Source organism: Barbatula barbatula (genome assembly GCF_947034865.1).
Source record: "Barbatula barbatula genome assembly, chromosome: 22".
Classification (NCBI taxonomy): Eukaryota; Metazoa; Chordata; class Actinopteri; order Cypriniformes; family Nemacheilidae; genus Barbatula; species Barbatula barbatula.
In genome coordinates, this window is record NC_136785.1 from 240,376 (window position 1) to 255,242 (window position 14,867).

Here is a 14,867-nt window from a genome sequence, read left to right on the forward strand (position 1 = left end):
CTCCAGAACTCTTTCATCTTCTCCCATGTCTTACACCTATCAGATGCCCTCTCCTCAGGGCCAAGTGACCAACTTGCTGTACAACATCCAAGACATCAGTGACGTCTCTCCCTCCGGAGGATTCGTCGCTGAATTGATGAGGCCGGAACTGGACGCCGCATATCTTCAGCCGACGAGCCTTCACGGCAAATTTGTGGTAACAACCACGATGGACGTGATGGACTCTAACCAGGATCTTTGCGTGGGTAAGTCCGGTTCAGCCTCGGACAGTTCGTCCCTTCCGTTTGTGTGTCCTTGGATAAAGCAGGAAAGTCCCAGCACCTGCACCATCACCCGGCCAATGGACATCCACCTGGGGGTGAACTCGCAACCCGGAGGGAGTCAGAGACCCCTGATGGACTTTCCCACCGGACGAGGAGCCATGGGAGCCGCTGGCTCTTCTGCTTCCTCTCTTTCTCCAGACGAGCATCCCCAAACGTTGGGGCCTCCGCTGACCCTGTCCCAAGGACATCACCCGCCTTCGGCTTATTCGGCCTTTCCACAGGCTCCTGCGCAGTACCAAGGTGATGAAATAAAGTGTCCACAAACTCTTGGCAAACGTTTTTCAAGCGATCTCAACTTTGTATTTGTTGTTTACTTCCGTTGCCAAACCTTCACGAGCCGGTTTGAATCTTGCGTGTGTTTTATTGAATTTGTTTTCCTACAGAGCACATTTCTTCAGCTGAGTGTTTGCCCGAAGAAACCAAGCCCAAACGGGGTCGACGTTCCTGGCCAAGGAAGCGGATCGCTACGCACATGTGCGATTACGCGGGATGCGGAAAAACGTACACCAAGAGTTCGCACCTGAAAGCTCATCACAGAACCCACACAGGTCAGTGTCCTGACTTCAGTTACACGTTTAGTGGCATCTGAACGGACTGGGTTTTTTACTCCGTGCATGTGCTTTATTGCGCTAACACGCCCTAACACACACGCAACGCCGCAGCTGCAAAAATGCATTGTGTGCACTGAGTGTGTAAGACGGAGAGAGTACAGTTGGCAGGTGGTGCGCTCTGCTTTTCAAACAGCAGGTTGGTACTGATCCCTGTTGAAAAACACACTTCCCCTTCTATTCAACTCTTGAAAGGATGAGCAACACGGCTCTCTTTAATGTGACCAAAGTGTGTTGAATTGTTCTGGGTAGGACCTCCAGATGAAGTGCTAACTGTTGCGTGTTTTCATGTGTTCAGGAGAAAAGCCGTATCACTGTGACTGGGAGGGATGTGGCTGGAAATTCGCCCGTTCGGACGAGCTCACAAGGCATTATAGGAAACACACGGGCCACCGGCCCTTTCAGTGCCAGAAATGTGACCGGGCCTTCTCCAGGTCCGACCATCTTGCACTGCACATGAAACGGCATCTATAGGACTGGAAGATGGACTAGTGAACCAAGCGTTGCCTTTGAACACAAGTCAACAAAACTCGAGCTTCACGACAATCTGTGTTGTCCAAAGGACCAGGGTTGGGACGGGGACTTTTTTAATCGCTTGGTTCTTGTTTTTTACCTTTTTTGTCATCGCCGTCTTCCAACATTCTGGCGATTCTGTCCATTTCCTCGCACACTGGGACATTACTGGAATGCGCATCGACTTACGACAAAACTTGGACGTGCCGAGTGCCAAACACAAATACTGGAAATATATTATGAATATCAGGGATATATGGAAACATTAGTGTGTATGTATTAAAGATGCCTTTAATTGACCTACATTTCATCACATCTCTCAAACAGTGATCCGTCATCATATGAATCTATTTTTTTATTGCTCTCTATAAAGCCATTAATTTCAGGTACAGAGTGATTTCTGTGTGTTCCACGATGGTGCTGAGGATAGCCAGATGTATTCAGTGAGGTACCAAAGATAAAAAAGCATTTTCATTCATGTCTGTGGGGTTGAACACATGACCTCTTGGTGATGGCAATCTAAACTGGACTGTGGTTGTAAGGTGCAATCATTTTGATATGTAAGACGTATACATATTTTTATAGAAGATTAAATCAAACACAACTCTGAACAAATGTTTTTTTGTTTATAGTCAGAATAATGTAATATAATCTTAAATTTTGTATATGTGTAAATACTATTTTCAGCAAGCTTTTTGCATTTTGTGTACGAATGCAATTCCATATAAATAAAAATCAAATGTATTTGAGATTTTCTTCAAAGGGAATAATGCATAAACGCTCTGTTTGAACATGTCTGAACATTTGCATTCATTAAGGTTCATTCAAACACATTCAGGTTTTTCTACCTTTACACAGCTCATGACATTACACATCATCATTACACACTTGTGTTAAACTGCAGGTGGAGATTATTACTGGCACAACACTCTACTTTATAAATTGGTTTCAGTCTAATTAAATATTCACCATAAAGGGTTGTATTACGTTTTCTTAAACCAGGCATATTAAAGATTTTAGACGTACTGTTTATGTATAATATTATAAATGGAACATTACTATCACGTTAACATTTAGGTGGTGTTGGTTATGTCAGATTGTTTGCTACAAAAAAGGATAATTATAGAAGATATACACGTTTCCCCACTGATATAATTGAGTATATTTCATGAATATGATTTAACAGAGGTGAAAGACACCTGCTTATATGTTGCTTGTGATTGGGATAAAACCAGTGAAGTATTTATTTTACATACAAACTAATGTAAACACCATGACCGGTTACAACAACATGAACACCACACAAGAGTTCTTCACCTGACAGATTTAGTGAAGGTGAATGTGTGCTATAACCGTCATTTCAGTCAATATGTTTTAATACTTTTTCACTTGGTGTTTACTTTATTTGCCATCTTCAGGTCAGATGAATATAGAGCGGTCAACAGCGCCACCTGTAGGACAGAGTCACGTCTGACATCACAGTAACACCTGCCATTAGAAATATATCTCTCGACATCTACCTGTAGCATAAACAGAGTGATAATTATATTAATGAGTGGAACCAAAAAAACTATTTGCTTGTAAAGACTAAGGCCATCTTTAAAATGCCTGTTTTCAATTCATCAGCACTTTAGTTTAAACTAGACGTCAAACACACTTTTCAGATAGAAACACATGGACTGAAGATCTGAGCAAAAGTCTTGTAGTGTATTGTAGCCATAACCAGCACCATTAAATCATCACTCACCTGATTTCTTTAGAATTTGTCATGTAGATCACCTCTAAGAGTCCCTGTGCACGAGCTGCTGAAGACCTCAATTTCTATAGAAAGACTAAACCATTCCTCAGTTTTTCAGCTGTGTCTATAGTGTATTAACACTTTACGCGAGTTAAATAAACACAGGCAAAACGTTTTAACAGTTTACAATATATAAAAGAGTGCATTTTCGTCGAACCATATATTTCCCTTTAAAATGCAACCGTAGTAATAATGTCAAATGTAATTATGTAGAACTACAGAGGTCATACATGCTCTGAATGAATCGTGTCGGTGTCACTGCACCAGTAAAACTTCATTGATGCTTCCACAGACAGAAATAATATATAATATAACTTCATTTGCTTCTTTAAAAATCTTTACTGTCATTTAAAACTGCAGTTTCAGTATTTGGAATCCCTAATAATGATCATCATGAAATAAAGACAGAAAATATTGAACAGGAACACTAATAATGAGCTTAAATCAAACGTCCACAACCTGCTAACATGTCTTGAAGATGGAGGAAAAACACTCTTTGTTTGTCATGAAAAAAGAAAAAGAATCAGGTAGCACACGGGCAAATGTTAGATGAAGCAAAGAGGCATTTACTGATTTCTGCCCCTGGAGATGAACGAATGATGTCATCTCCAGATGGACGTGCTCATGTCATCCAGTGAGTAAATTTGACAGAATATGACAGCCTGTTGTGTTTGTTTGCATTTGTATAGGCTTTCTTTTCCAAAACGATCAACAAAGAGGAAAAACATTAGAAATGGGGAAGCATCGAGACAAGCCGGTTCCTCCTCTAATCGTCATCAAAGTTCTGTTGTAAAAGGAAGTTTGCAGCCAAATTTTCATTCTTCTCACAAGCGAAGTACGCCTGAATAACGAGTCCTTCTGGGAATCCCAAGGCTTTTAGCTGAGGAAAAAACAAAAACATTGTTTTGTGTTCATCTGGTGGTAACTAGAGCATCTTTGATGGTTTGCCAGCACAGATCCGACGTCTATCTCTCTTAACTATCTCTGAACTCTCATAAGTGGTTGAACTTTAAAGCTCAAGACTAAAGATCAACCAACAATCATTCTGCTTAATCTGTATTTCATGTAATTAATATAAAAGTGTACACAAGAGTTTGACTGTAGTGTTAAGAAATCTAAGTAGATGAGAAACAGAGTGACTTACCCTCTCAATGGCTTCTTTTTCTTGGGGTGTGACCTGGATGTAGTTTAAGTTTCCGCCTCCTGCCTCAGCCACACCCCCACCTCCGCTTTGTCCCGCCTCCTGGATAGGCTCATTCAGCATCTGGATAAACTGCTCTTGATGGCTGCTGATTTGCTGCGTGAAAACAACAGAAAATCTAAATTTGACAGAAATTTGTGTTTCTTTAGTTACCATCAAACAAAACACACAATTCACACTTGGTTTGAGTTTGGAACAGAACAAGCAAACCGTGTCAAGCTTTCATGAAGCATTGTTAATGACATCACTGAGCAGGTTTATATATTTCAACAGTTCTGTAGTGTTAGACACCTCTCCCTCAACACAGACGTGAGTGTGCAGTATTCAGCGTGTGTACCTGCAGGAGCTGCGGGTTCTCTCTACCGATCTGCTGTAGTAGAGCTGGTAAGAGAGACGGGTTCTGCTGGATGATCTGTCTCATCTGAAGGAACTGTGGCTGGTTCCTCAAAAACTCCAGAGGATTCGCTGCACGCACACACACACACACACACACACACACGCACACACACACACACGCACACACACACACACTTGAAGGAAACATTTTGGCAGTACAGCTCACTTTCAGGAGGATTTCCACTGTGTAAAGTATCTTGGTTGAGGTTACAAGTAGGGCTGTAGCTATCGATTATTTTAGTCATCTAGTATTATATTCTATCGATTAATCGGGTATTCAAATAATAAGAACTTGTAAAATGTTACTCTCAGAGCAAGTTCATATCTGCACTTCTTACAAACAATCGGCTCTGTTTAACGCACCTGCCAAACTGTATCGTGAAGTCAAGTCAGCTTTATTTATATAGCGCTTTTGAAAATTTTCATTGGTACAAAGCAGCTGTACAAGAAAACATATTGACTATAAGCAAAACATAAAAGGTTATGCAAGTCAAACACAGGTCACATATCACAACAAGACAAAATAAACTCATTTAGATTTAAGATTATCATAAATAATCGAAAAGCGGCTGAAATGTAGTAGTCACCGCGTCCTTTGTCCAGCTCTATAATCACATGAAGGACTAAAATTTGGGTTTAAAGATATGGAACGTACCAAGCACAATGTTCTCTCACCATTCTAACACACACAAAGTGTTTGTCACAGTCTCACAGTTGTCAAATCAGAAATGAAAACCGGTCAATGTTTCTGTCATTTATTCTGCAGCGTCTTCAGCATTTACATAACGTGTCCAGAGTTTAGCGGGCTGTGTGTCAGTAAAATAGAAGTAGGTTAATGGATTAAACGAAGCTTCGAGACAAATTTTTATATTCAAATTACTTGAGGAATCATTCCAGCCCTAGTTTCAAGTCAGTCCTGCCGATATCAAAATGTGACATGTTTACACATTGATCCCTGATTGGTCAGACAATCATCATTACCAGCCTCAGTGAAGTCAGCTGTTGCAAAAGCGCCAGAGGAGACTCACCTCCTGATCCTGTGCTGGGCTGTGATGGAGCAGTAAGTGATGGGGAAGAGAGGCCGGCGGTCACCACAGGAGTGTCACTTGAAGGAACCACGGGGTCAGCAGCAACTCCTACACTTCCCTCGCTCTCCGCAGGAATACCCTGTTCACGTCAACATTTAAAATAAAAGACAGGTTATAATGTGGAGGTGCGGTAAATAAACACCTGCATATATGATACTTCGATACACCTCAAAATTCACAACCAGTGACAGACCAAACTGAAACTACATTGCATAACAAACAACACTGTGTGAAATCAAATCAATTACAACGAGCAAGTGCAAAGTAAAACAAAAATGAACAGAAAGGCCAATGATGTAGGGCTGTGCCATTAATCGAGATCTAATCACAATTAGCAAATCATAAGGCTACGATGCGAAATAAGCAGCGAGTCTGAGCCAGAGCATAATGACCTCTCAGTGACCGACTCCAGTGACAGACCTCCGCTCTACACTAGAGCTGCAACTAACGATTATTTTAATAATCGATTAATCTGTCGATTATTTGTTCGATTAATCGGATACAAATTTTTAAAAGCATTCATTTTCAACCCTTTACTGAAAAATAGAACTGACATTGCAAAACATATTTCAAAAGCTTTATTATTACTTATTATATTATTATTACAGCTGGCTGTGGTTTACATGATGCATTTCCCATCAAGAAGCCTCTCATGGTTTGCTGTTTTTTTCTGGAATTTTTTCGGGTCTCTCTGATGGTCTTTCCTCTACCTCCGCTCTGCTTTTTTAATTTATTTTTTCTCCGCTATGCTGCGCGGCGCGATCAACTTTTTTTAGTCCTGTGACACACTAGATGCGTGGCGTGAGCGTCTCAGAAGCCTGGCGTGACCGTTTTTAAATCGGCTCCCATGTTAACAGGTTAGAGCTTGCACACTGCCTGCGTGAGACGAGCCGCACGGAAAACGCGTGCATGCTAGGAATTGAATCGACGCCTATTTTTCACGAGACACGCAAGCGTGTTGGAAGCGTTTCCAGGCAAAATAGAATAGGAAAAGATGTTTATATGTAATTGTGTACACGAATACATATTAATGAATGCCATTTTGATGTTTGAAAGCTAATCATCATTTATTTGAACGTATTTTCAAATTGAATTTCATTAAACCAACATCTACACGTTACGGGGTTTACATGTCCACTGTAGAAAACATCAGGACTTAAATCATGTTTATAATGCATTTTTGGAGAAACAACAAGTGAATATTGAAATAAATTATACATTAATATTCCTATTAAGTATGAGATATTATTACTAAAATGTTGCAAATGAATACTCCAATTAACTACTTTTTTCCATAAAATCTTCCTCCAAGAAAATGCTTAGGCTATATCCAATGAAAAGATACATTGCATTGAATGGGAATATTAATTTATGTCCATCTGAAACACATATTGCATAAAGTAAACTCGTGCATCAATTGATTACGTTACATCTTTAATAACATATCTGAGAATCATCTTAATACGAATTGTGGTTCGTATTAAACCCCAAAATGTATTGGTGACTGAATTATTTTTGTTTTTTATGCTCTTAACAATGTGATTAAAAATGGAAAAAAATATGACACACTACAATAACAACGTAGTCTAGTGTGTCATCTGAGTGACGGTCCAACATCAGGTAATAAAGCTACAAAACATTTGGAAATGTTATTTAAATAAACAGACAGCCTACTTACTCATTTTTCGGATTTTGGAAGGGTTAGGTTATGTGAAAAAAGTTTAAACATGTCGTGAATACAAGACCCTTGTCTGTCGGCGGCCTCCCTCTATGTCACCTAGCAGCAGCAGCGCGCCAGCGCCGCGTCAGGCACGGTGCTGGTGTGCAAAGATACAGAAAACACGACGCAGCCGCCACAGAGCTGACACGCAACAGAAACGCCACGCTCACGCCACTCAAACATGTGGCGCGCGTTATAGTCGCGCGATACAACGAATCGATAATGAAATTCGTTGCCAACATTTTTAATAATCGATTTTTATCGATTTTATCGATTCGTTGTTGCAGCCCTACTCTACACAATCGCTTTTGTGAGAAATGTAGTGCTAAATTATTTTGTTATTATTGCTACATGACTGTTATATTGCTCATTTAATCTCACAAACAAATCGTTTATGATGAATGTTCGCTATTCCCATTTAAGAAGAGTGCATGTGCATCTGAATGCTTCTCATTCCCGGGCCTGGCTCCATGCGACACGTCATCCAAAACATAGCGTCTCCTAAACGGCTTTGAACTTGACGCACAGCCTGTGTCAGTCAACGCCTGTTAAACCATCTATTGGATATAAAGGCGCAGCATCTGCTACTAGAAGGAAGTGAGAGGGTCTCCAGATGTTAAAGGCATGTTGTACTCATTCTAGTTTGAGTGTTTACTGCACACTAAAGAGAATACTGAGCTGAAACTTCACTCTACAAAAAATTTAGCGCAAATCGAATCAAACTAGCTATATCTGTCCGGAAAATTCAGAATTAGATAATTAAGAGTCGCACAGCCCTACAATGATGTAAATAAAGGACAGAAGTGCAGTTATAGTTTGTCATGAGGAAGTAATGAGAGTCACACCGTGAGCAGGTACTCCACGGCACGGTCAGGATTGTTGAAACTGGCTCTCAGCGCCGCCACCACTTTGTCTCTCTCGTAGCCCATCAGCATGATCTCGGTCACCATGTTCTCATATGACTGACCTGTCACTGCACACGCAAATCACATGACAACAGAAGAGCATTATTACCTATACCAGAGATCAAATGTCAATCGTGTCCATCAAATGATTTGAAGACACACGTCATTATATCCTGCAGTCAGGATTATTGTGAATACAGTGGTGTGGATATTTACCCAACGCAGATGTCGCCTCATCAAATATATTTGCGTTTGACAGAGAACTGAGAGAGAGAAATAAAACCTAAACGTTAGTCTGTTTACAATGACAGCGTTCTTCAACGACCAAACACCCATCTAGAGCGCATGCAAATAAACAAACAAACCAATGAGAAACTGATGCAGATCAAGTCAAATTATTCTCATGTTTTACAGAGTTTAAAGACCTCAGGAGCAACTGCACAAACTGTTTGACATAACACGCTGTGATAATTGTGACACGCTCTCTGTGTGTGTATACCTGGTGGGCGTAGAGGGGGGCGGTGCGCTGCTGGCCGGTTTCTCCTCAGCAGGTTTGTCGTCTTTGGGGGGGCTATCAGAGGGGGTTTGTACAGCCGGGGCAGTAGAAGGACTCGGGGTGGTTGTAGTGCTGGAGGAAGCGCCGCTGGTCCCCGTGGCAGCAGAGGAGGAGGTCGATGCAGGTGCAGGTGCCGCTTTAGGCTGGAAAGAGAAGCGGAGACACATGACACTTCATGATGGAAGTACACATGTACTTACATTCATTCATTTGGCAGGGGCAGTGCTCTAACCATGGAGTTAGGGCTGGGCGATCTTCACAAAAAAGCATATCAAGATCTACATAACAAAGAATCTCAATCTACGATCTGAATGTGAATACATGGCTGTACATTCGTTTTTTGCTATAGAGGATGTTATCATCTTTAGAAAACACAAATGCAGATCAAATGTCGACTGGTCAACAACAAATGATATTTATCTTGTTTACAAATGGATCAATTAAGGCCATACCCTCTGTAGTTTAGAAATTTTAGTGTTCCGTGTTGTCCATTTTTTTACTATACAATAGTAATATATTTGTGCATATACTGCAGGGCTCCAGACTGCGACCAAATAGTCGCATTTTGTGACTAGTTTGAGACTGTGCCAGCAATTTTTACAACTACTCACGCATGCGCCACCAGCCAATTTGGATTTCTTTTGCATAGACAGGCAAATTTCAACACATTTACACACTTACAATTCTGTACAAATATAAACGCATTTACGTAGTTTTTCCAATATTTTAGGACTGAATAAAAAAAAAAGTCTGCAGATTTGGTATAACCCTGCTATTGAGTAATGTTATTTCCCTCTAAATCATGCAACGAATTCAGTCATACGCAGAACTAGCAGAGGGCATAGGCTATATGAACTCAATGCAGCCGGGAAACGAGTTTCAATCGCAAAATAGACTAAAACTAAGTGAATTAGCGGTGCCCCATCAATTAACGTCATACACAAACAAACACAAGGACTTCATCGATCCTCCACCTTCAGGATCGATCACGATTTAAGATCGCCCACCCCTAAACTGAGCTACATGCAGCTGTTGCAAGTGTGTGAAAATATACATTAATAACATGACATCTTTAGTTATCTGACCAATACATTCCTCCAGATCATTGGTTCTCAACCTTTTCATGGTCGCGCCCCCCTGTAAACCCATTTAGCTTCAGACAGAACATTGCCCTACATTCATTTACAGTCCCATTCCTCCGTGCATTTGCGATGGAGTTCCAAGTGTTGGGGTTCCAGGGGAACCGTCGCGCCGCAGCCTGGAAATGTCTCTCCTTAATATCTTTATTTGTGCTCCGAAGATGACGGAAGTTTCTCGAAACATGTTAAACGTCATGTGGGTGAGTAGAAAATCACACAAAATTGATGTTTGGGTGAACTTCCCCTTTAAATGTTGAATACAATTCAACAGAAGTACAGTAGGTCCGCTATTATATTTGAATCTCTAGACACTATTTACAGAAACACAAAGAAACATTCAGTATTTAGTGATGTTCATATTTCCTGGTAAATCTCTCATCAGGACTGAAATATTAAACCTGAAGTCAAACAGATTGTTCATTTATTTCTAATGGAAGATGCAGAAGGGACAGGCAGAAACTCACCTTTGCTACCATCACAACCACAAAGTTCTTCTCATCTATCTTGTACTCTTTAAGAGCCATGTCATCATTGAGAATTTTACCTGTGTACAAAAAAAAGAATCAAACTGCATGTCATGGATCCGCCCTCAACTCTGACATACACACACTTTATGCTAAACAGCTGATTAAGAAGTGTTGTGATTATGGGATCAAACACGATGTGCATTATAATATAAAAAAAGAGTGCTGTCATGATATGTAGAAAAAAAGGAGATATGGATCTTCATTTGTCAGATTTGTATCTGGCAGGGCAAGTCTCTAAGTGTACGAACTAAAATGAAATATTTGGGACATATTATTGATGATGATGATGATGATATGTACAGGCAGAGCTGTATGCTCGAGCCAATAAGTTACGAAAAATAAATGTGTGTTCAGATCAGGTTAAGATATAACTTTTCATTACATTTTATACTGCTTTATATTCTGCCCCATATGGGTTAAAAAAGTGAGCTTATGCAAGCCTTAAACTGCCGATGATCAGAAGAAATCAGAATGATTATATGAGCAGTGCAAGTAATCTGTTTTGTATATCAAGACAAATAACTTTTATGGCTTGAATGAGACATTTGATATAAATTCATTTGTCAGCTGCATAATTCACAGAATGCTATTATGATGTTTTGGTCAAATCCTTGGCAAAGTGTGATCCCATTAGGGCTGCAACGATTACTCGATAACATCGACAAAAAAAATAAATTTGTTGTCGAGTAGTTGTTTGACTTTGCTATAGCACGACTACCCTTAAAGAGGCAATGCATTAACGCCATAGAAGAACACGCCGCTTCCCAACGCAAACTGAACTAGCAGAGCGGACTGTGACGATAGCCACAGAGAGATTTTTTAGCATTTTACACCTATAACAAATAAACACATTAATCCACCAAAAACATGTTCTCTTAAAGCCGAAGTGTATCATTTAAATTGTCTATCTGTACCTGGTGAGAATAATGCCCAAAACACACTACAAAAAGGAGTTTTGTAACAGTATTAATGATTTAAGTTTATGTTTTATAATAGTATTTCAATGTTTTTTCCAGCTGGGGTAGCTTATATTTATCTTAAATAAATCATGTAATTGAGCAGTCTTTAGATTTTAAAATAATGTTCTAATATAATAACTGATGATTCTACAATATATGCAGTTGTATATAAATACAACAAAGCAAAATACTTCAAAGGAACTTACAGTGCATTTAAGCTATACGTTTTTAATAAGTATGTACTCTTAGAACCTACTTATATTTATATATATATATATCAAAACCAAGCTTAGAAATCAAACTGTGAAATGTGTCATTGCCCTGCCTTATTTCAAACACAGTAGCAGCAGTTTGACTATTGATGGAACACAGAAACCATTCAGCTGGCTCGAGGTTCACTAAAAAGCTATTTTCAGAAACTTAAACAATATCCTTGCTTTATTTATTAGTTACATAGGTCAAACTCAATATTTTAATGAATTGGAAAAACTGAATAATCGACAAAAACCATTAACTGGTGAAAATAATTGATGATTAGTCGATAATCAACATAATCGTTTGTTGCAGCCCTAGATCTGATACCATACGTATCTTTCTTAAATGTTGTGTATTGTATGTGTTGTGTGTTTCTTTTCTAATGGACCTTGAATCTGGAAATAAAAGTATGTATTTATACCACTGCAATCATATATCACACACACAAACCTGTGACGTTAATCCTGTGCAGATCTACCACAGAACCCAAACACATAGAAATAAACAGAAGAAACACACAAACCTGCATATATCAACTTCTGTCCTGCCACTGGAAAACTGTCTTTGCCCTTCTCATTCTCGATTCTCTCCTTTAAGGCCTTTACCTGTAAAACACAGATCACAGTCAGACAGATGGAGTCTGATATTCAAACAAAAGGACTGTTAACAGGAAGTCAATCAGATGACCAGTGGTGGTGATTTCCTGACTGACATCTGACCCCTAGCTGTGATAGTTTGGGAGTTAAACTCAACAACCTGTTATTGGCCACATTTTCAGGTCAAATAAGAAAGAAAACTCACAGTTTTACACAAACACCGGCCCATGGTGTGAATTCATAGAACATGTGTGTCAGGTAAAAATAAAGCCTTCAAATGATAATACTCTTTCAAAAAATGTATTTTTGTCACAGCCCATATATTAGGCCTAAACCTCAAACATTGCATTACATGAATTCATTCTTTCTTTTTGAGTAAACACAGCTTGTACCTTAGAAACGGTCTCGTTCAAACCTCGCAACACATCATAAACACAATACATATTTCTTTCATACTGCCATGACAGTTGTGTGTTATAACACACATAAGCACGTATGATGTATGATGAAGTGACATGTGTGTGTGTCCTGACACATCTGAGCGCGAGCACATATTCAAATCAAATCGAGCTGTAATCATACTTCAATCATATAAACACACATTCACACCGCGTGTGTTCTCATATCTACAGCTACGATCATGTTTATATTGCACGTGTGTGTGTGTAAGTTCACACTCTTATTAAAGGTTCATTGACGCACACACACGCGCACGCGCACGCACAATGACTTGCTAAATCGTCCGAACTAACGTTACACATGCACCGCATCTCCCGGACAGAAAGTCTCTGTTGATATTCACTTATCGGCTTACGTGATTTCTGACCGTCTTCAGCGACTTTTCAATGAATTTCAGAAACGTTATTTGAGGATTTCTGGAAATAAAACTCACTTTATGAGCAGCTAACATGCTAACGCTAGCACACTTCACCCCACAGAAACAGCAGCTCGCGCGTGCAGAAACGCGTCTGAAATGACGTCGTTAACGCTTAAATGAAGCTATAAACACTGTTTAATGAGTTAATGTGTGTTTTTAAGCGTTTCATCGACTCTCTTGTGAGAGATGTGTTTGGCGCGCGGCCCTCTCACCGTCTCCTCCGCCTCGATATCGATTTTAAACGTCTGCTGCTGGAGAGTCTTCAGTGTGATCTGCATTTTCGTGCTCTTCCGTCTCGCCTGTGTGGAGATGTACCGATAGCTTGATCGCTGGCTGTGTTTTTTTCGCCGTGGCTCATCACAGCCTGTCCGCCGCCATTACGTGCATAAACATTTGACGGTCCGCCCCGCCCCCCTCACGCCGGTCACGCGCCGCACACTGGCGGGCTTGCGTCACCGCACCGTCCTCCTTTTTTAAAGTGCGCTTTAATGACACGCTTGACATTTTACAGTCTTATTGAAGATATATTACAGAGCATGATTGATACGCCGATATACATTCGTCTGAAAGCGTGTTTAACGGGTCGAAGATATGACTTTACATTTGCGTGACAATATTAAAGGTCAGAGTAGGATTTATAGCGGCCACTAGCGGTGAGTTTGATAATCGCAACAAATATCTCAGTCGTCCGCTAACCCCTCCCTTTCGAAACATGACGGTGGCCACCACAGTACAAAAATATCTCGTGGACACATGTGTGGCTCAATGGATTATTTTGTCAAATTGAAAATGTTATTTTTACGATATCTGTCACGTTTATGGTATTAGTTTTTGATAAAGAGAACAAAAAAAATGTTTGCCACGTTTATTTGCTATTACATTAATTACGTAAATTAAACGTAAAAATTACTTAACATTCATTTAAAAAGTAGAAAATAACTGTCAACAAGAACAAACACAAGTGTATAAACGTGCATTCGTGTCATCAACGGTCACTCTCCTCCAGCTGATTCTAAACAAACGGTTGATATGCGTTGTATCATGCGATGTACACTCAAAATCAGAATGCATTGTGGGTAAAAGTAGTGAACAAATGTAGGGAATGAGTTGTTTACTCAGAATTTTCGACAACACTACAAAATATAGTGCGGATATATGTGTTTGGCGGATATAGTGCACTATATAGGAGATAGGGGGCGAATTCACACACAGCTAGCGTGTCTTCTCATGTTGACGGTTTAGGGGTTTCTACTGTATTCCTGTTGTTTTAAATGTTTTACTTCATTTACTTTTATGTTATGGTATCATTGCAAATTATTTAAGAAAAAAATATTTTTTCTGTTTTACCATTTTACTATAATATTGTAAGTAATTCAATAAGTGAGATATTGAGTTGATGGTTTTAC

General features: G+C 39.8%; 2 protein-coding genes across 3 annotated transcripts in view; one reads left to right on the forward strand and one right to left on the reverse strand.

Annotated features, from left to right (window-relative positions):
* Window positions 1–2,416, forward strand: part of klf4 (Kruppel like factor 4) — a 4,665-nt gene extending 2,249 nt beyond the window's left edge. The window contains exons 3-5 of one of the 2 annotated variants that reach the window (XM_079486971.1): window positions 1–563; window positions 707–871; window positions 1,230–2,416. The exon at window positions 1–563 is cut by the window's left edge and continues 206 nt beyond it. In XM_079486971.1, coding sequence (XP_079343097.1) covers window positions 1–563; window positions 707–871; window positions 1,230–1,405 — 904 coding nt within the window. In that variant the 3' untranslated portion in view covers window positions 1,406–2,416. The remainder of the gene's footprint in view (window positions 564–706; window positions 872–1,229) is intronic. The other variant, XM_079486972.1, reaches the window with a different exon arrangement.
* Window positions 2,051–13,941, reverse strand: rad23b (RAD23 homolog B, nucleotide excision repair protein). Its single transcript, XM_079486973.1, has 10 exons — window positions 13,674–13,941; window positions 12,512–12,593; window positions 10,712–10,791; window positions 9,052–9,251; window positions 8,769–8,815; window positions 8,493–8,620; window positions 5,868–6,006; window positions 4,781–4,908; window positions 4,387–4,539; window positions 2,051–4,122 (listed from the first exon to the last, which is right to left on the reverse strand). The coding sequence occupies exons 1-10, from the start codon at window positions 13,737–13,739 to the stop codon at window positions 4,009–4,011; spliced, it is 1,137 nt and encodes a 378-aa protein (XP_079343099.1). The 5' UTR covers window positions 13,740–13,941; the 3' UTR covers window positions 2,051–4,008.
* Window positions 13,942–14,867: the final 926 nt, after the last annotated feature.